This window comes from Antechinus flavipes, chromosome 3 (genome assembly GCF_016432865.1).
Source record: "Antechinus flavipes isolate AdamAnt ecotype Samford, QLD, Australia chromosome 3, AdamAnt_v2, whole genome shotgun sequence".
In the NCBI taxonomy this organism is placed as follows: domain Eukaryota; kingdom Metazoa; phylum Chordata; class Mammalia; order Dasyuromorphia; family Dasyuridae; genus Antechinus; species Antechinus flavipes.
In genome coordinates, this window is record NC_067400.1 from 198,265,505 (window position 1) to 198,287,047 (window position 21,543).

The following is a 21,543-nucleotide window of genomic DNA, read 5'->3' on the forward strand; positions in this document are numbered from 1 at the left end:
GAAAAATACAGTACTTATGGCACTGATCCTAACATGACCTATATAATCTGGGTATTTAGCCTGTCAAGACATGAGCTAGACAGGTTAGACCAGCAGATCAAGCTGGAGAAGTCATAACATTGACTGAGTAATTCACTTGAGAACTCAAAATAGGCTGTGGATGAATATTTAGTAGCTAAAAGTCATACTTAAGTTGCTTTCAATGTCACACTTACCAAGGATGTCCACTGTAACAGGGTCATATTTATGGCATCACTGTTGTAAAATAATCAGAAATACACTTGGCTTACTTTTAATTTTTTTGAATAATATTTTATTTTTTCCAATTACATGCAAAAACAATTTTTAACATTCATTTAAAATGAATTCCAAATTCTTTCCTTCCCTCTGGTTCTCTTTTCCCTTCTTTAGAAAATAAGTAATTTGATATAGGTTATAGAGGTATAATAAGGCAGCTAGGTAGCACAGTGGATAGAACACTGACCTTGAACCCAGGAAGTTTCATTTTCATGAGTTCAAATGTGACCTCAGCCACTTACTTAGTGTGACACTGGGCAAGACACTAAACCCTATTTGCCTCTTGCTTATTTGTAAAATGATTGCAGAAAGAAATGTCAAAAGAAATGTCCAATATCTTTGCCAAGAGAATCTCAAAACTGGGTCACAGAGAGTCAAACACAACTGAAATGACTCAAGAGTAATACATGTGCAATCATATAAAACATACTTCCATATTAATCATGTTATCACAGTTTTTTTCAGAGGGTATTTAACAAATGCCTTTTTGATGATGGTGACTATAAAAAGTGTGTTTTGTAATATATTTATAAATGGTCATAAGTAGTATGTCATACCTGTATAGCTCATTTTCTGAAACTACACCCTAAATTTCACTTGAAAACTCCTTCTATGAGTACAAATATAGTCTTAATACCTAAACCATGGAAAGTAAAGCAGAGAAATAAAGCTAATAACAAATATCCCTAATAAATATTAATACAAAAATATAAAATAAAATATTTGTGGAGAGGGTAAAACAACATATTAAAAAGTTATGAACTTTAGGCTGGCTTAATACCACTGACATAAGATTGATTTAATATTAGGAAAACCATAGATACAATATCATTTATATTAGTAATATAAACAAGTAAAATTTACATGATTATTTTAACAGATAAAAATTGTTTGACAAAATACAATGTTCATTTATGTTAACAATATTAAATGCATGAATAAACAGACCTGTCCTTAATATGATACATAGTATCTATGTAAAACCAAAAAACTAGCATTATTAGTAATGAGATGACACTAAAGATCTTTAAAATAATCTTGAATAAATAAAAAAGCCTCCATTGTCACCGCTATTACTATGTTGAATGTAGTTTTTGAAATGCTAATGACGCAATAAGACCAAAAAAAAAAAAAAAAAGAAATTTAAGGAATGAAAGTGGTCAAGAAAAGAACCAAAACTATCTCTTTTTTGTAGATGGCATGATATATCTAGAGTCAACAAAGGAAATAACTCAATAAATATTCAGTAATTCAGTCTAGTGTTAGGATATAAAGTAAGGGCACATAAACATTAGCTTTTCTACATATTGTTAAAACTCAAAAGAGAGACAGAAAAAAGGAATTTAATTTAAAATGTAGAATGTATAAAATATCTTTGGAAGTTAAAAATCAAGAAACAGATAGGAATTATATGAATTCCAGTACTAACACTCTTTACAGAAATAAGGACAACCTAAATTATTAAAGAGATATTTAGTGATTATAATTGAATCATTCTGATATAATGAAAATAACATTAGTAACTAAATTACTAATGTTATAAAGAGATATTTAGTGATTATAATTGAATCATTCTGATATAATGAAAATACTAATTTAGTTATTATAATTGTAATTTATAATTATAATTGAATCATTCTGATATAATGAAAATAACATTAGTAATTTAGTTATTATAATCACTAAATATCTCTTTACAGATTCAATACAATTTGATTAAAACAAACCAAAAAAGTAGGACTAAAACCAAAACCAACTGAACAAAAAATTTACCTGGAGGAACACAAGGACAAGAATATTAAAAAAAATAATGAAAAATAATGGGAAGGAAGGGCTTGCTGGTGCCAGATTTCAAATTACATAATAACAAAGCATAACCATCCAAATTATTTGGTAGATTGATCAGTAGAACAAATTACCTAAAACAGATTGAAACAAATAAACCTAGTATCAAGTATCAGAAATATAAACTTAAGGATTCTAACTACTATGTGATTCACTATTTGATTTAAAAAAAAAAAAAACTGCTAGGAAAAGTAGAACTCAGTCTAGCAATTCAGTTTAAAACAACATCTCAAGACATATATAATAAACTTCAAATTGATACAAAGTCTTAGATCTTTGCTTATATACATTATTTTCATCGAGATGTATTAGATTTCTTGTCTTTGTTAAAACTATATTTGTGCTTGAGGAATTTGGTTGAATTCTTTCTTTTGCTAATGTTTAAAATAGTTATTATAATATTAAAATAAACTTTAAAAATAGAATTCATTTGTAGATTCATATCATTTTGGTGCTTTTCCTCCTTTGGGAATTAATTTGTGGCTTGTTCAATTTCTTTTTTCTGAGGTTGCGTTATTTAAATTCACTATAACTTGTTATATTAATCAAGGCATTTTATATTTTTTAAGTATTCATTTCATTTTAATTGTCTGTTTTATTGACATTTAATTAGAAAAAGAGTTTCTAACAATTTTCTTATTTTTTTACTTTCTGTGAATTATTTGTTTTTAATACTAACAATTTGATTTTCCTCTTTTTAAAAAATCAAGTTTTATTATGTACATATTATACATATATACATTATGTACACATATGAAAACTTCTAGTTCTATTAATTCAACACATTTTTGTTTTTAATTTTATTTTCTTTTTGAGTTTCAGAATTTTAATTCTGGTCTTTAATTAGATTTTAAAAGTTCATTTTCTATATTTTAGTTGTCAATCAAATTCATTGATCTTTTCTTTCTTTTGTTGATGAAAGTGTAAAAAAGATAAAAAATTTCCCCTAAGGTCTGCTTTGACTATATCCTAAAATTTTTAGTATTGTTGTCTCATTGTTGTAATTTTCTTTGCTGAAATAATTTATTATTTCTATGATTTTCTCTCTAATAACCAAATTATTATTTGTCTAATTTTAATGTTTTCTCCAAAGGACTTGTGAATATAAATTTTATTGCATTGTGGTCATTAGCAAATATTTAATATTGTCTTTCTCTCTTTGTGGGGTTTTATATTTTAGTACATGGTCAATTTTTGTTAAGGCATCATACAGTGTAGGGATATATGTATACTCCTTTCTTTTCTCATTCAGTAATGAACACAGAATTAGCATATCAAACTTATTCTAAGATGCTACCTTTGGGTTTTTCTGCCATTGTTTGATTTCTTTTTTCTGAAAGTGACACATTGAGGTTCCCAACTATTATAGTTTTATAATCTATTTCTCCTTGTAACTTTTTAACTCTCTTCAATATTTAGATGTTAAACAATTTTGTGTCAATATTAGTTATTTATACTAATTGCCTATGTTGCCTTTAAGCATAATGTAATTTCTAGTGATATCTTTTGAGTCTATTTTTGCTGTTGTCGTTTCTGAGATCATGATTGTTACCTATATTTTTTCACATGAGGCATGAGCCCATTAATTTAACTGTGAATCTTTGTGTTTTGAGTGGGTATATGTGTGTGTGTATGTGTGTATTTTTATAAACAACCTATTGCTGGTTTCTGTTTGTCAATCCATTCTGCTATCTGCTGCCATTTTGTAGTTTAGTATGATTGGCTTAGAGAGTTCTTGCTATGCTTATGTAACTAAGGCTTTAAGACTGCTGGTAGAAGCTGGAATAAACAGAGTTTGCACCACCTCTGCTCCCTGTCTCACCATTATTCATGATCTCTGCATTACTAGGCCTTGAGTTTCTGCTAGAAAGCAGTCCTCACTTATCTAAAAGTAAGGGGCCCTAAGGAGCCCTAAGAATTGGTGCCCGAATGTGGTCAAGGACAAATTGAATTACAATAGAGCAGAGAGCAGTGTAGGGTCAAAGACATAGAGATTCTTAGTGAGAATAAAGATATATCTGCATTCCTCAGGGTTGTCTCACAGTTGGGGGAGAGTTATGTGTGGGAAGACTTGCACATCAGTCTCTGGGAGATGTATAACAAATACTTCAAAATTGTAATAAGGAATACTTCAAAATTGTGAGTAACTTGCTGGTGTTAGCAGTGAGGCAACAGTTTTGCCATGGGACAAATGCTTTCTCAGGATGAGGTTGAGATGTAGGTAATCATATGGCTTCCCATGATAAAGAAACACTGGGAGCCATCCCAGAACAGCATCACCTCATTTATCAAGTGATTGGAAGCATTTTAAGAGTTGCAAGCTGCAATCCATTAAAAGTAGATAATGAAGTGCAAAAGGAGAGTCATAAAACAAATGAGGGTCTTAACCAGCACTCACCAGGACTAGCCATGTCCATAAAATGGAGCCAGTGGAAGTTAGCTGTGGGAAAGAATCAGCAAGTAAATAATAAGAAGGAGATGGATGTGATGAAAAAGGAAGAGGTAGTGAGAAAGAAGCAGGAAGTAGTGAGGAAAAAGCAGAAAGTAGATATGACAGAAAAGGAGGATACAGTAATAAGATGAGGAATGAATTTCTCTGAGGGCCTGGGAATTAGGAGAGACTGGCAGTAGTGAATGCTGAGTGGGCATTAATTAGGGGTATTCACAAAAGTAGTGAATGCCTTATAGGCATTCACAAATTTACATGTGAATTCTACCAAACATTTAAAGAACAATTAACTCCAATCCTATATAAACTATTTGAAAACATAGGGAATGAAGGAGTTCTTTTATTAATATTACTTTTATTAACCAGACATGATACCTAAATCAGGTAGGATGAAAACAAAAAAGAACATTATAGCTCAATCTCCCTAATGAATATTGATGCAAAAATCTTAAATATTAGCAAAAAGATTATAGAAAATCATCCCCAGGATAATACACCATGACTAAGTAGGATTTATACCAGGAATGCAGAGCTGGTTGAATATTACAAATTATTAACATTTTTATTAACATTTATTATATGTTTTATTAATTATATATTTTATATTATATTTTATATAACATATATTTATATATTTTATTAACATTAACAATTATTAACATAATTCACTATATCAATAATTAAATTAACAAAAACCATATATGATCATGTCAATAGATGCAGAAAAAACATTTGATAAAATTTAATACCCATTCCTATTAAAAACACTTGAGAGTATAGGAATTAATGGACTTTTCCTTAAAATAGTCAGTAGCATCTATTTAAAACCACCAGTAAGCAACATGTGTAATAGGGATAAACCGGAACCATTCCCAATAAAATCAGAAGTAAATCAAGGTTATCCACTGTCACCATTACTGTTCAATATTGTGTTAGAAATGCTAGCTTTGGCAATAAGAGATGAAAAAGAGATTAAGGGAATTAGAGTAGGTAATGAGGAAACAAAATTATCATTCTTTGCAGATAATATAATGGTATACTTAGAGAACCCCAGAGATTCCACTAAAAAAACTATTAGAAATAATCCACAACTTTAGCAAAGTTGCAGGATATAAAATAAATCCACATAAATCTCCGGCATTTTTATACATCACTAACAAAATCCAACAGCAAGAGATACAAAGAGAAATTCCATTTAAAATAACTGTTGATAGTATAAAATATTTGGGAATCTATCTGCCAAGGGAAAGTCAGGAACTATATGAGCAAAATTATAAAACACTTTCTATACAAAGTCAGATCTAAACAAATGGAGAAATATTAAGTACTCTTGGATAGGTCAAGCAAATATAATAAAGATGACAATACTTCCTAAACTAATCTATTTATTTAGTGCTATATCAATCAGACTCCCAAGAAACTATTTTAATGACCTATAAAAATAACAACAAAATTCATCTGGAAGAACAAAAGGTCAAGAATTTCAAGGGAACTAATGAAAAAAAAAATCAAATGAAGGTGCCCTAGCTGTACCTGATCTAAAACTATATTATAAAGCAGCAGTCACCAAAATCATTTGTTTTGGCTAAAAAATAGACTAGTTGATCAGTGGAATAGATTTGGTTCAGAGGACAAAACAGCCAATAACTATAGCAATCTAGTGTTTGACAAACCCAAAGACCCCAACTTTTCGTATATGAATTCACTGTTTGACAAAAACTGCTGGGAAAATTGGAAATTAATATGGGTGAAATTAAGTATTTACCCACACTTAACACTGTACACCAAGATAAGATCAAAATGAGTTCATGATCTAGGCATAAAGAATGAGATCATAAATAAATTAGAAGAACATAGGATAGTTTACCTCTGAGACCTGTGGAGGAGGAAGAAATTTGTGACCAAAGAAGAACTAGAGATTATTGATCACAAAATAGAAAATTTTGATTATATCAAGTTAAAAAGCTTTTGTATAAGCAAAACTAATGCAGACAAGATTAGAAGGGAAGCAAACTGGGAAAACATCTTTTCAGTTAAAAGTTCTGATAAAGGCCTAATTTCCAAAATATATAGAGAATTGACTCAAATTTAAAAGAAATCAAGCCATTGTCCAATATGAACAATATTCAGATGATGAAATTCAAAGTATTTCTACTCATATGAAAAGGTGTTCCAAATCATTATTGATCAGAGAAATGCAAATTAAGACAACTGTGAGATACCACTACACACCTCTCAGATTGGCTAAGATGACAGGAAAAGATAATGCTGAATGTTGGAGATGTGAGGAAACTGGGACACTGAGGCATTGTTGGTGCAGTTGTGAATAGATCCAACCATTCTGGACAACAATTTAGAAATATATTCAAAAAGTTGTCAAACTGTGCATACCCTTTGGTCCAGCAGTGTTACTAGGCTTATATCCCAAAGAGATATTAAAGAAGGGAAAGGGACCTGCATATACAAAAATGTTTGTGGCAGCCCTTTTTGTAGTGGCTAGAAACTGGAAATTGAATAGATGCCCATTAACTGGATAATGGCTGAGTAAATTGTGGTATATGAATATTATGGAATATTATTGTTCCGTAAGAAATGACCAGTAGGATGAATACAGAAAAGCTTGTAGAGATTTACATGAATTGATGCTAAGTGAAATGAGCCGAACCAGGAGATTATATACTTCAACAACAATACTACCTGAGAATTAATTCTTATGGAAGTGGCTATTTTCAACAAATCAGTTCCAATTAATCAGTAATTAATAGAACCAGCTACACTCAATAAAAGAACATTGGGAAATGAGTGTGAATCACAACATAACATTTATACTCTTTCTGTTATTGTTGGTTGCATTTTTCCTTTTCTTCCCAAGTTTTTACCTTCTAAATCCGATTTTTCTTGTGTAGCAAGACAATTGTATAAATGTGTATGTGTATGTATATATATATATATATATACACACATATATTACATATGTATGTAATATATATAGTATTTAACATATACTTTAACATATTTAACATGTATGAGACTATCTGCCATCTAAAGGAGGGGATAGAGGGAAGGAGGGGAAAAATTGGAACAGCAGTTTTTGCAAGGGTCAATGTTGAAAAATTACCCATACATATGTTTTGTCAATAAAAAGCTATAATAAAAAATAAATTTTAAAAAAAATTTTTAAAAATTCACTATATGACAGTGTGTCACTTTATTAATTATCCACCAAGGGAGGGCAATGCTCATGTTGCTTGCTAGATGACAGCTCTGAACCAGGAGCCTAATACCCACTCTGATGTATGTAAAGAACATCCTTCTCAAAAGCTGAAGTATACCCACTGACCACCAAGATTCTCTGGCTCTAGGCAAGAACCCAAATTACTTTCCTGTTACTACTAATCATGTTTCTTTTGAGCTATAGGGCTAAGTAATTCAAACCCATCCTGCACCGATCTCTAATAAATGGAGTGAAATGGAATATTTTCTATTATCTTCCTTGAATCCATATGCATCTCTCTCTGATCATGACTATCCCTTACTACCCCACCCTCCATTACAGAATACAGTTACTCAATATGCTGTGATCATGTTATTGAACAGAGCAAAAACGAGAATCCCCTAATGCCTTTTCCTGCCTGCAGCCTTAGTTTTCCACGTGGGCTCAGGAAAATTACTAAAGTATGCATGCCTGTAATGAGGTCTGCTATATCCAAATAGGCCCAAAACTGAGTCAGGAACCTATTAGAACTGTAGTTTCTTTCAAGCAAAAACTGCATTTCACCTTTGTTTCCCTAATACTTAGCACAATGCCTGGCACATGGTATTTTAATAAATGCTAGTTGTCTGTCTGATGACACAAGGACTGGAAGTGGGACCTAAACTGGAAACTGCTAGGTGATATTCTCCTACCTTAACAAAGTAGCATATTGCTAGATGGGGGAGACAGCAGAGGTGCAACACACTCAACACTGGAACAGAACTGAGGAGCAAGCATGCATAGAGCATATCAAAGAGCAAAAATGGAAATGACTTTATAGTCATTAGTTTGCCATATGGACCACATGAATGTGTAGGGAAGGTGATCTTGGGTGTAGTACCTTATATTGGGAACTCTTCTAGAAGACAAGAGAGAGTCTTTGGTGCTTTCTTTGTTTTTTTTTTTTTTTTTTTTTTTTTTTTTTTTTTTTTGTTTGTTTGTTTGTTTAAAATCTTCGAGAGTATTCCTTTCATGGGGATAGTATAGCAGAATGATTCAGAAGTTTGAAGAATTTCCTTGAGTAGGTGAGGAAAATGAATTACAGATACATGTTTTGTGGGTGCCTAAGCCCCCACATTGTTGAAAGGTGCCCCTAAAATTGTAAGTTCTTGGATAAGACAAAATGATTTGGCTAGGTTTCTTCATGTTTTGTTTTGACTTGGTTTTTAATCAGCAAAGTTTTTTGTTATATAAAAATAATTCATGGAAGCGGTTTGGACTAATTCTCCTCCATTTAGCCAGAAAGCTTTCCCTTATAGAACACTTTGTTCATAGAAAAACGTTTGCAACTTTGTACTCCTCATTGCTTAGCACAAAGTTTTGGCCACAGTAAGTTCTTTTTCTTTAAAATTTAAAACATTTTTTTTCCAGTAAGCTCTTAATGTTTGCTTTGTACAGCATTTGTTGGGATGTGCGTGTATGTCTGTAAGTGTAGACATACATACATACATACATACATACATACAAGGTTCCCTGGGATTTCTCCTTTTCCTCCTTCCTTCCTTCTCCCTCTTCCCCCTCTCTCAATGTTTCCCATTCCTCCTCTCTTAATATTTCCCTTTCCTCCTCCTCCCTTCCCCTTTCTTTTCCTTCCTCCCTTCTCTTTCTCTTGTTTGTTTTAGCGAGGCATCTCTTTTGCAGGGGTGTACAGAGAACACATAGGCATGTGCATAAATCATACGATATGAAAGTTTCGTTGGACCAATTGGGGAAAACTAGTCAGCTGAGTCGACTCAGGTGTTCTATCTCCTGGAGCCTTGGGAGAGTAGCCGGAGACCTCTCTAGATTAAGGAGATATTTTCCCCTGAGGACTCTAAAATTGTTTGCGAGGTCAGAGGGAGAGAGTAAGAAACAGGGGAGGAGAGCAGAGTTCCTCCTTTTAATCCAAAAATACTTGCGGTGAGGAGAAGTAAGTTTGGGACCGAGCAGAAAGGGAGGACTCGGGGTGGTTCAACAGCCTGTCTTCCCGGGCTGGGGGCGGTGCTGGTGCCTTTGGCTCCTCCCGGGCCGGGGCGGGCCGGGGCGCGGCCGCTGCTTGGCTGGCTCCTTGAGCTCTCCGACTCCAGTCCCGGCACTGGCCGCTCTTCCTCCAGCATGGTCCCCCGGTAATGGATTAAAAATCGCGCCCGGAGCCAAGCGGGAGTCCGGGAAGCCCCAGTCCGCCCCGCCCAGCTCGGGCCCGCCCCCGGGGTCCACGAGCCGCTCCGCGCGCCGGCTCCTCTCCCACTCCTCTCCCCTGCTGCTCGGGGCAGGCGGCCGCTTCTCCCCCCGCGGAGATGTCCGGCGGCGGCCGGAGGAGGGCCGGCTCCTCCTGGCCCAGCTTCTCCCGGTTCTTCACTCCTCGAAGCCCTTCCCGGGAAGAGGAGGAGGAGAAGCCCGCAATGAGCCATCTTCTGGCTGGAGTAGCTCCCAGGTAGGCGGGGGCAGCTGGGGTTGGGGGTGGGGGATCTTGGCAGGGGTACTCTATCCCGGGCTCCCTCTCTGGCCAGACGCGGCGCCCGCTCGCCTGCAAACTTCGTTGCCGCATGTGCTTCCATCCTTGGGAGACCGAGGCCTCCCCTGTCGTCCCGTCCCTGCCTAGCCAGGGGCGCGGACGCTAGACATGATTCCTGCCCGACCTCTCGACCGTTAAGTCCCTTCCCCCCCAACCGGGGCGGGGGGGGGAAGCTTTTTGCGCTTGGTTATCTCCTGGTCAGGTTCGTTTTTTCTCTCGTTCTCTCTCTGACTATCTCTCTCCCTCTTCTCTCTCTCGTTCTCTCTCTCTCTCTCTCTCTCTCTCTCTCTCTCTCTCTCTCTCTCTCTCTCTCTCTCTCTCACACACACACACACACACACACACACACACACACACACACACTCATACCCTTACATTCTCATACACACCTAAGCTTCTCCAAGTCACTTCTCCCTAGCTCTGCAGGTTCTAATGGGAAACGGTTGTCCGTTGAAACCTCGAAATCGTCCGGAGCTAGGAAGGGGGCGGCCTGGGGAGAATCTTGGGCGGGGCAGCCTGGCCGACAGGGACCAGGGGCAGCTTGTTATTTTCATTGTCTAGACCCTTATGACTCAAACAAATAGGAAACTGACTGCTTGGAGACTTCACTCAAACTCCATCACTAGCGGGAGTACCCGCCACTGACCGTATTATGAAGCGTTTGCTATGTTCCCAACCACATTTTTAGTCAATCAACTGCCCCGAGCGCTCCAAAATTGGCAGAAACTGGGTCTCTTGGCCTGTCAGTCCTCTGCGGTCCCCCCTACCAATTGTTATAAAATCAAATAGTTTTTAGCAGAGTTTGTGGTTATCTGTTAAAATCCACTTCCCTAAATCCATCTTCTTTAATCCTCAAGAAAGCTTTTTTTAAAAATCTAAAACCAGTCATTCCCCATCATTTTTAAACTTTTGATTAAAAGAAAGTTACTCTCTCTACCTTCTCTCTCTCTTCTCCCTCACAGCAGTCATAAGCTAGAAAATTCCTAGAAAAATCTATACATAATCTAAGGAGAATATTTAGTGTCAGAGGCTTTATCTGCCACAAAGTAGAGTACGTTAATGACCAGTGAAAGAAATGGATTGACTGCTACCTGCTTCCTAGCTTTTAATTTTTTATTATAGTTTTCATATTAGTAAAACAGGTGAAATTATATTTCACCTAATTACAGGGTCAATAACAAAAATTTTAATTGAACTATCAGTATTGTTCTGTTGTTAGAATTCACTATTTTTATAGGTTAAGGTATTTTTATCATTGTTGGTTGGTGAGAGCTGAAAGCTTCAAGTTTACCTGATTGTTCAAAATTTTAAAAAACCTAACTCAAATTTCTTGTTAAGCAATGTACTTATATGATAATGCATATCTTATTTTCTTTCTCTTTATATAGTATTGTATACTACACCTTTACTGTACATCATTTAAAACTTGCTACTATGTGAATAAAAGGATGATAGTAAAAAGTTCTTTAAAATGATCCTTGTCATCTTAGTAAGTGTGGAACTAGTGATATTTAAAGGTATTGAAACAAAATACCATTTGAAAATCCTTTGGAAGTATGTGAATCCAGGTTAAGACCAGCCTGCTGGCCTGATAATTTGATTTAGAGTTAGGGATGAAAGTTTCATGCTTTAAAAAAAGTCAGTAAGTGTGGAACTACAAAGAAATGTCTTCCTAGCAGATTTGGGGTTGACTTTTGAGGAACTTCTCAAATCTGCACTCTTTTTGCATGAACTAAGACTGTTAGTGCCTTGTCTTCCTGCCACTACCTCTATTCTCTTCCCTTTTGTCTACTACAGGCAAAGGATTGGATTCTTAAAAATTAATGTTTATTTTAATTATATACATATTGTATGACTTCATTTTGTTTTCATCTTTAAGAAGCTAACAGAGTTATACTGCCATTTTCAAAGAGAGCCAGGGGAGATGGTAAAGACATTAAAAAAAAAATTAACTCCAAGTTTCCCTTTCAATTACAGGAACTGAAGTGCTAAAGTCTTTGTTAAGAATTTAATGAAACAAATGGGGTCCCTTAGTAGTACTGTATGTAATAATGCAATTTAGTGATTTTAAACAATATGTACAAAGGATAATTTTTGTCATATTTTCTCTTATTTCAAGATGAAAGGGCATCTGCTGAGTGAACGGCTTAACCTTGATAAAGAATTTTAGTATTTGGTTTTCCACAGACTTAATATTTAGGGAATATTTTCAAAATGAAAATGCTGTGTTAATAGATAATGCCTTGGAGATAACTATCATAGTAAATCTGGCTCTTCCCTTGTGTTAATGGAGCAGGACTACCAAAATATCCCATATTGATCAATCTTCAGATTCAGTAATAACTTTCCAAATACCTTGTCACTGTAATATGTGATGGTGATAGGGTTGGGGATGGGTGCAAAGGTAGAGAAACTTTTATGCTTGTCAATGATTATATTTTCACTGATTTGGAATTGAAGCAGGGAGGGTAGGATTCATTTATTTTTCTCCTCAGGACATCAGTTCTTACCCTTAGAAGTAGCACACACTAGGGAATTCCATTAGTCCTCACAGTGTTGTATTATTTTATGAATTGATCTGTTGACAATTTTTTGCCTAATACTGTAACCAAGTGAAAGAATTGAGACACCATAACACATTTGATACAGCAAATATTTGTTTTTCTTCTTGTGTTCCTATTAAAGATTGCCATGTGAAATGTTATAAAAGACAATTTAACTTGAGTACTATAATATATGGTACTTTAAAAACATCCCTCAGCATGGATTAGATTAAATTGAGAGATGGGACTAAAACATCCACACCCCATTGCCCCCCACCACTTTACTAATTCCCGTATATAAAAGGGAATCTTAAGCAAGAGCTATGTGGTGCATCATGTCCCTACTTTACCTTCCTTGTCTTTTGCTCTTGTTTGTACAGATTTGAAGAATTTTAAACCAATATGAGAAAGTATCTGCTTTTAGGATTTCATATCCCCCCAAAATTTTGAACTCTTGGTGATATTATACCTATTATGAAATGTATTGATTTTCATTGCAGCAGAGAAATAATTTCATTTTCTGTTTTTTTTTACATGTATTTACATGTAATGTATTTCCATTTCCATTTGAAATAGCTGTGTGTGGTTGATTATCTTAAAATATAAGTACAACCGATTGTTAATATTTTAATCGTGGACATATATGTTGGTCTCTCTAGATTAGGGTTTCTTAATCTGTTGTTCATGAACTTGTTTTTCAAAGAAATATTTTGATAACCATATTTGAGGGTAATTTGATTCCTTTGTAATTTTATTTATTTTGTGCATTTAAAAACATTCTGAGGAGGAGTTCAAAAACTTCACTAGACTCATGACAGTAAAATGGATAGGAATCCTTGTTGTCAGTTTGAAAAATTAAGACATGGTCTCTGCTTATAATCAGAGCTTATGTTAAAAGTCAGCATTAGACACCAGCTTCTATTGTTTGCTATGTGATTTAGGACAGGTCATTTAATCTCTTTGAGGCTCAGTTTCTTCATCTACTTAGTGAAGAGTATTGAGTAGTTGAACTGTTTCATTTCAACAAAATTCACTTCAAAAATCATGAACTACTTTTAAACTGTACATGAAGAGAGTTACCCAATTAAGAAGATTGTTCAGAAAGAGCTTAGTATTAGTAAGAGTTTTGTATTAAAAAGTTTCATTCTTGGCATGTTTCTAGTAAGTAGCAAAATACCTTTATAAAGTATGAACTTTTAATTCAATTTCCTGAATTTAGAAGACATGTTAAATTGGCATGTAATTTTGTAATATAATCCATGATTGTGACAACATTTAAAGTTTAGATGAATTGAGTTTATGATGTAAATGTGATATTTTAATAAGTTTCCTGGGGGGAGGGAATTCAATAGTATTATTGTAGTATCATTGTTTCCTTAGGTTTTCATCCTACTCATTTTTTTATTCTATCATATTTTGTGTATTAAGATCGACAAATTGTTAGATTTTTGATGAAATAAAGACATGTATCTTGTACAGTAGCTTTTATTTTAATAATTCTTTCTTTTCTTATCTTTTCCTAAAATAAGAATATCAGAATAGTAGGAGAACATAGTGTGGAAAAAGATGCAAAAGGTTATTAGTGAAGGAAAAATGCCTCTGAAATTTGTGATGCACATTACTGTGGATATTTTTTTTCCTTTAAAAATTTTATTTTTAATTTTAAATGTTTTCTTTGCCATTGAAACATCTTGTTGTTGATTAAACTTAAGAACCACCTACTAAGCTCCATACTTAATGGTTCTGAATAGCCTTTAAAGAAAAAGAAAAATAAGTAAAAGGGGTTTTTTCTATTAATGTTAATTTTGCTTGAAGAAATCTGATAAACTCTTCACTCTCAAATTTCACCTCTGATTCCATGAATTCTGATGGCTTGTTCTTTTCTCTAATTTGATTCAGTAGTGTTACTGTCTTATAGATTGGTTCAGAAGACAGAATTTGCCAAAAGCTTAATTATCATAAGATTCAGATTTTGGTGTTGCTCTTTGCAACTTTTTACCTTTTTGGGCCTTAGTTTCCTAGACCAAAATAAAAAAGTTACACTAGAAGATCTCCAAAATCCTTTCCAAATTAAAATCTTTATTCCTACTAATTTGCTTATTTTAATCAGATTTTTTTTTTAAATTGTTTAGGTCAAAATACAATCTTTAATATAAATTCCTGCCAATTTAAAAATAATAAAAACATTTCCTTTGTGTGAACTTTTACTGTATTAAAAACTATTTCAGTTTAACTATGTTTTTGAAAGTTTGACAAATACTATAATTTCCAAATTTTGTCATAATAGAAATCTTAGCAACTATCATGGATTCATATATTCAAAGAACTCTCAAATCTACAAAACCATACCTAATTTATCTCTTTTTAAATATCTACAGGCATCTAAAATTTATCACATTAAAATGGAACTCTCATTCTTCTTACCAATGATCCAAGTTTGTAACATTGAAATTATAATTTGGGGTTCCCTTTCAACCCCCACATCCTGTCTGTTGCTAAGTTTTTTTAAAGTCTATTATCTTTTACGCCTGTCCATTTCTCTTTACTTATATAGCCTTGGCCCTCGTTGTGATTCTCATCATCTTTTAACTGGAATATTGTGATAGCCTCCTAATTGTTCTTGCTTCTAGGACTTCCTATAAATAATCCATCCGGCCAAGCTGATAATCCTTTTAAAGCACAGATCTGATTTTGTCACTCCCCTGCTCAAGAAACTTCATTGGCTCCTATTTGCCTCTAGGATAAAATGAAAATTTCTGTTTGTCGTATTTTATCCCTTCTACTTCTTGACTTGTCCTGGTTTGATATTTCTTGGGGTGGCAAAAAAAAAATGAAGTAGGAAGTTTTGGGGAGTTTTGCAGAAACCAAGATGAAAAAAAGTTTAGAAACTCATAAATACGTAAAATATATGTATAGTTCTGTGTAATATTAACATTTTATCTTTTAGTACCATAATAATTCAGAAGGGAGGTGTGAAGGGAGGAGCCAAAAAGTTTTACAGGGATATTCCAGATTGCAGAGGTGTCTTCCCTTTAACCCCTTCAATAAGGTAAACTGTATTGTCCTTTACATAGTCTATAGTCAAACAAACTAAACTGTTATCTATTCACCACTATGTGGTTTTTCATCTTAACCTTTATGCACTTGGATAGCGCATATCCTTTATTCTTGAAAGCACTTGCTCCTTGTCTCTCACCTCTTGTATTTTCCAGAATACAGTCCAGATGTCAATTGCTATTCAAGTTCTTTTCTAATCTCCCCGGTTTTGACTTCTCTTTCTTAAAATTACTTTGTACCAATTTTTATGTAGTTTGTATTTATTTACTCATACATTTGTTGTTTTTCCCCAGTAGAATGTAAAAGCTTTTGAGATTAGGGGAGTATTCAATTTTTGTCTATCTATCCCCAATGCCTAATACAAATGTATGCTTTGCACATAATGGATGCTTAATAGTTGAAATGAGTGTGATGGGCAGTATTATGGTATAGTTTTTAAAAATTGTTTCTGAGGAAATGTCAAGATTTTCACTGTCCAGACTATATAACAAAACACAAAGCAAACAAAAACCATTACTTTAGTGTTATATTCTGACTAGTGAAAACCTTGCTGTCTTTCTATATTCTTAAGTAACAAATTTGAATTCCTAATAAATTGTATCATGCATCATAATCAACATAAATTGGCATATAACATGGTTATAGACTGTCAACTAGTATAGTGCATATACAAATATCTACTGTATGGAATTGACAGAGTTTCATGCATCTGACCATTGAACTTAGAAAGCTAACAATTATAATATGTATGACAGCATTGGAAATATAAAAAAGAGTCACTTGCAATATGACATGCACGTATAATAGGATTATATTCATTAACTATATAATGAATATAATATATTCTTCTGTTGCAGCATTATGTATGTTTCATGGTATAGCATTATAGAGTACCACATGCTCCATTTCTCTTAAAAATGTGCAAAAATGCACAGGCTTGGTCATTAATTCATTAATTAAACTGTCTGTACTGTAGCAAAATAAGATGGAAACATAACATTCCCTTGTTATGCTTCATGATGTTATTGTTTTGTTTCAAAGCCACCTTCTTAAATATTTTTATTTCTTTTTGTACCATCCATAGAAAGAATGTTTATTATACTTTACTGAGATTCAAAAGCAGCCATTATTCATCTTTCATCTGTAAAAAAACTAATTTATAATTTGTGACTTACTTTTGAAGCCAGTGTGGCATGGACCTAAGTTTACTTATAATGCTGTCATTCATGAATCTATCATGTTCACTTCATAAAACTATGCATAACTGGTTTATATGGATCCATTACATATTTTGGCTGAATCTCCCTATGGATTAATAAGAGAGATTGGCCTTAATTCCATATAGTTCTCTGCAGATCCTGAAAATATGGGGTTATTTCACCTCTTAAGGTTTTTTTTTTTGTTTGTTTGTTTCATGGACCTGATAAAATTTGTGTCTTCTTATGTACGGTATTCATCTAATATTGCTGAATTAAGCATTTATTCAGCAAGCATTTATTAGGAGTATATCATATTTAATGCAAAAGCACTATTTAGATAAGACAGTCCATATCTTTCATGAGGACATTGAATTACAATTTTATCAGAAATGAGCCATAAAAGAAAACACTTAGCATACTAGTGAGATGAATAGCAGTTTTTTGTTATAGTCTATGTTAAATATATGTGGGATGTATTTTTTCCTTTTAAAATAAGTGATCAAATTCTTTGCTTATTCAGCTTATATTATAATCTTATATATTTAACTTCCATATGTTATTTTTACTGTCTTAATGATTATTCTTTTTGTGCTGAATTTTTAATCTTAATATGTGTCAACCTCTATTATCCCAAAACACCTATCTGCAAATCATTTTATGTTCTTAACATTGTCATCTAACTCTTATTCATTTGCATGGATTACAAATATGAATACAAGTGAATGTGTATAGTGGATATCAATTAATGGTGGAAATGAGAGTGGTTAGTTATGAGGTTCATAGACCAGAACAAGCTGCTGCAATCTCTATTGTGAGGCAAAAAGGTAACATCAAACTGGGTGTTTATGCTTTGGGGATGAGGAAAGGTGGAAACAGAAAGTGCCTTGTGTTCTTCATAGTATTATTGATTTAGATCTATAAAGGAACCTCAGAACATTTGACTAATAAGAAAAACTGAGATGTGCAACTTCAACTTCTTAGTGATTTATCAATTTACTCTCAGATCACACAGTGTTAATCAGATCAGCAAACATTGGAATGAAGGATGCTGATAATAATAGCACCAATTTACAAGACAACCTCTTCAATATTTAGTACCTGATGATTTCCAAACTCAGGGTCCATAATTTAGATGTTAAAGGGAACTTTGGCAGAAAAAGTTGGAAAAGTATAGGCAAAAAAATGTTCTTTGATAGCTGCACTACACCTCTTAGATACAAAAAAGCTAACAGCATTTAACTGTCCTGCTTTAGTCTCCCACTGATAGACAAGACGAAAAGATGGTAACCAGTGGTATGGAAGCTAGTTATAATAATTCACATTGATTTAGCACTTTTGAAATTACAATTGAAAAATTACCATTGAAATTGCCTCACAGTGGTACTAAGGGAGGTAATATAAGTATTGTTACCCCCATTTTTTGAACTAGTTCTGCTACTAACTAGATCTGATACTTTAGACAGATCTTTTAATTTTCTGTACTTCAGTTTTCTCATCTTTAAAATAAAAAGTGATAATGAGGTAACCTCTAAGGTTACTTTCATCTTTTTTACTTTATAATTCTTTGAATGTCACTGACCCACTTAGCTATCCAGGCAAAGATTTTGCTAGACTAAGCCAAGGAGAAGTCCGTAAATCAGGAGACTTCATATCTCCTGAAGTGATCTGGTCAAAGTCAACAAAAAGTCAGTTCTGTTATGTGAGTCCAAAGAAGTTTAGGGCAAAATGTATTGATTTTACTTCTATAACTTGCCATGAGTATGATTGCTTACTATGACAAATGAAAAACCCTGAGAGACAATGTTTCTGGATAATTGATAATAATTTTATTAATTAGGCTAGCTGGTAATCAATAAACTGATGGGGGTTTTTCTCTTTAATTGAAGATGTCATGGAGCCACTGAATCCTTTAAATAACTTTGTAAAAGGAAATGCCCCTGACAAGTGAAAACCAACCCTTATGTGTGGACCTTTAATACGAAGTGGGCTAGAAGTCTTCAGCTTCTCTGGCTGAGAGTATGGTTTGATCATGACACTCCACTGCCTCCAATAATCTGAATAGGGAAATCCGGCTCCATCATGACCTCTGTGATTAGTTTTCTCTTCATGAGCTGCATCATTGCCACTCTAATGGAGTGGCATCAGGACAGGGCTCCTTTTTCCTTAGAAAAACTAAGCCACACTGGATTTTGTTTATGTCATAAACAAAAATTAAGTCTCCTAGTTGATAGGGTTCTGCCCAAGATTGAAGAGCATGTTTCTTGAGGGCTTGGGATAATCTCTTCAGTCAGTCATATCCTTTAGAAACTGACTTTTTATGGGAGCTTGGCTTTAATGAGGAAAGAGAGAAGAAAAACCTGGATCCCAATTTAATAATTGTTTATTAATATAATAGTAAAATGACTTTTCTCCCCACTTTGTGCAGAAACAGAACAATAAGTTTTTAAATCCCCAAGGCATGAGGGTCCTGGTGTACAGTAGAGAGAGGGCTTGGGTGATTGACATTCTATTTAGTCTGTATATATGTAGATTATATAAGCAATCTTTATTCCTTTGAAGAAATTTGTATGTGGCTAATTTTAAGTGGTTATGTTTATTACTGTTATTAAAATATTTGTTTTGAAACTGCTATATTTTAGTTATTTTTGTTTCGCCAACCAGTTAATTATCCTTGATTAAAAGATGAAAAATAGGATGGATGAAAACAAAGTCAACCAAATGTGCTATATGCTCACTACATGATTGAGTTGTTTTAAATATTATAGTTGATATCAAAAAAAGTACAAGATGCAGTTTCTGCTCTAATTTGTAAGATTTACAAATATGAAACAAAGGGAGAATAAAAGCATACAAAGATATTTAATTAGTAGGCTACATGGTGGAACCATGTGTGTATGTATGTATAGCAAGAGATCTTAAGGGGATAGGTCTATTGGCTATGGTTTTTAGAAGCAGGCTCTATGTAGGAGACTGAATTCTGTTGATGATGATGATGTTAGTTACATCTTACAGGATAAGTAGGATTTTGTTGGGTGGAGGTGGGGGAGAGGGCATTTTGTGGTATTTGTAGGATAAGAGTGAATTGTGATGATTTAATATTTACTTAAGCTATCTTTTTCTTCTTGATATTTCTTCTAAGTACTTTTATCTGGTCAGGTTAGATGATACATATCCATTCTGTCCAAGGTTGATGTTCTGAAAGTAATCTACTTAGAAAGGAGTTAGTTTTGACTGAAATAAAGAAGTAGAATACTACATCTTACCACAGTGGTATCAAGTTCAGATGATACATACATACATATATAGATATAGATATATACATTTTTATGTCAATTGTTGAGAATTAGGAGAAAAGGCATCTTATCAGTTTGGCTGTTATTTCATTTGACAAATGATTGACTTAACCAGGGTCATTCCTGTTAGCATTTATTTGAAGATTTTTTTTTCTACCTTCTGAATGAATTGTCCCTCATTCTATTTGATGAAGTTTTACTTTACTTTGAGAAAGAATAGCTGTTCAGTAATTATTGCTTCCTTTTTCATAAGAGAGCTTCAGGATTCACATATCACACTATTCTTTCTGCTGAATAGAACAAAAGCTGTGTGAGGCCTGTGCAGCTTGGCCTGTTCTCTATTCTTCTGCCTTCATTTTCTATTGATTCAGCAATTTGGCTCTCTAAATCTAACAGGTGTGTTAAAATGCAGGCATAAGTAATTCAATTCTTGAAGAATGAGATGGATGAAGTAGATAAAATACTTCCATTCTTGGACTTCCCTATCATAAAAGCTGGTCAAGGAATGGTAATTGGTATATCATATAATAATATTACTTAATTTATCTTCCCTTCATTTACACTCACTCACACTCTCTCTCTCTCTCTCTCTCTCTCTCTCTCTCTCTCTCTCTCTCTCTATATATATATATATATATATATATATATATATATATACACATACACATGAATACAGGTGTTTGTGCACACATATGAATAAATTCTGAATAGTTGTAATTCCTTATATTTATAAAATGTAAAACGTGGATATATGTGGCTTTTACAAATATTCGGTAAGTATATAGCTTTGTATTTGCTAAGTTCAGTTACATATATATATATTTTAAAATTTAACAAATCAGCTATGAAAGATTTAGGAAGGAAAATGCTCTTTACTTTCAGAGAAAGAACAGATATATTAAAATATGAATTATATATTTCTACATATATATTCATATCAAATGTTGGCCTTCTCTAATGAGGGGTTAATGATGTGTTTGAAATTTAGCACCAAATGATAAAATGGTGGAGAGTAATTAGCACCATATCTTGGGATTTGATCATGTGAAGAATTTACAATAGCTATTCTCTTTCAGAAAAAGATAGGTTTATTTATAAGAAAAGATTACAGAC

General features: G+C 33.6%; 1 protein-coding gene across 2 annotated transcripts in view; it reads left to right on the forward strand.

The window, feature by feature from the left end:
• Positions 1-9,375: 9,375 nt before the first annotated feature.
• CRYBG3 (crystallin beta-gamma domain containing 3) overlaps positions 9,376-21,543 on the forward strand; it is a 119,616-nt gene continuing 107,448 nt past the window's right edge. The window contains exon 1 of one of the 2 annotated variants that reach the window (XM_051984387.1): positions 9,376-10,257. In XM_051984387.1, the coding sequence (XP_051840347.1) occupies positions 10,121-10,257 (137 nt within the window). In that variant the 5' untranslated portion in view covers positions 9,376-10,120. The remainder of the gene's footprint in view (positions 10,258-21,543) is intronic. The other variant, XM_051984386.1, reaches the window with a different exon arrangement.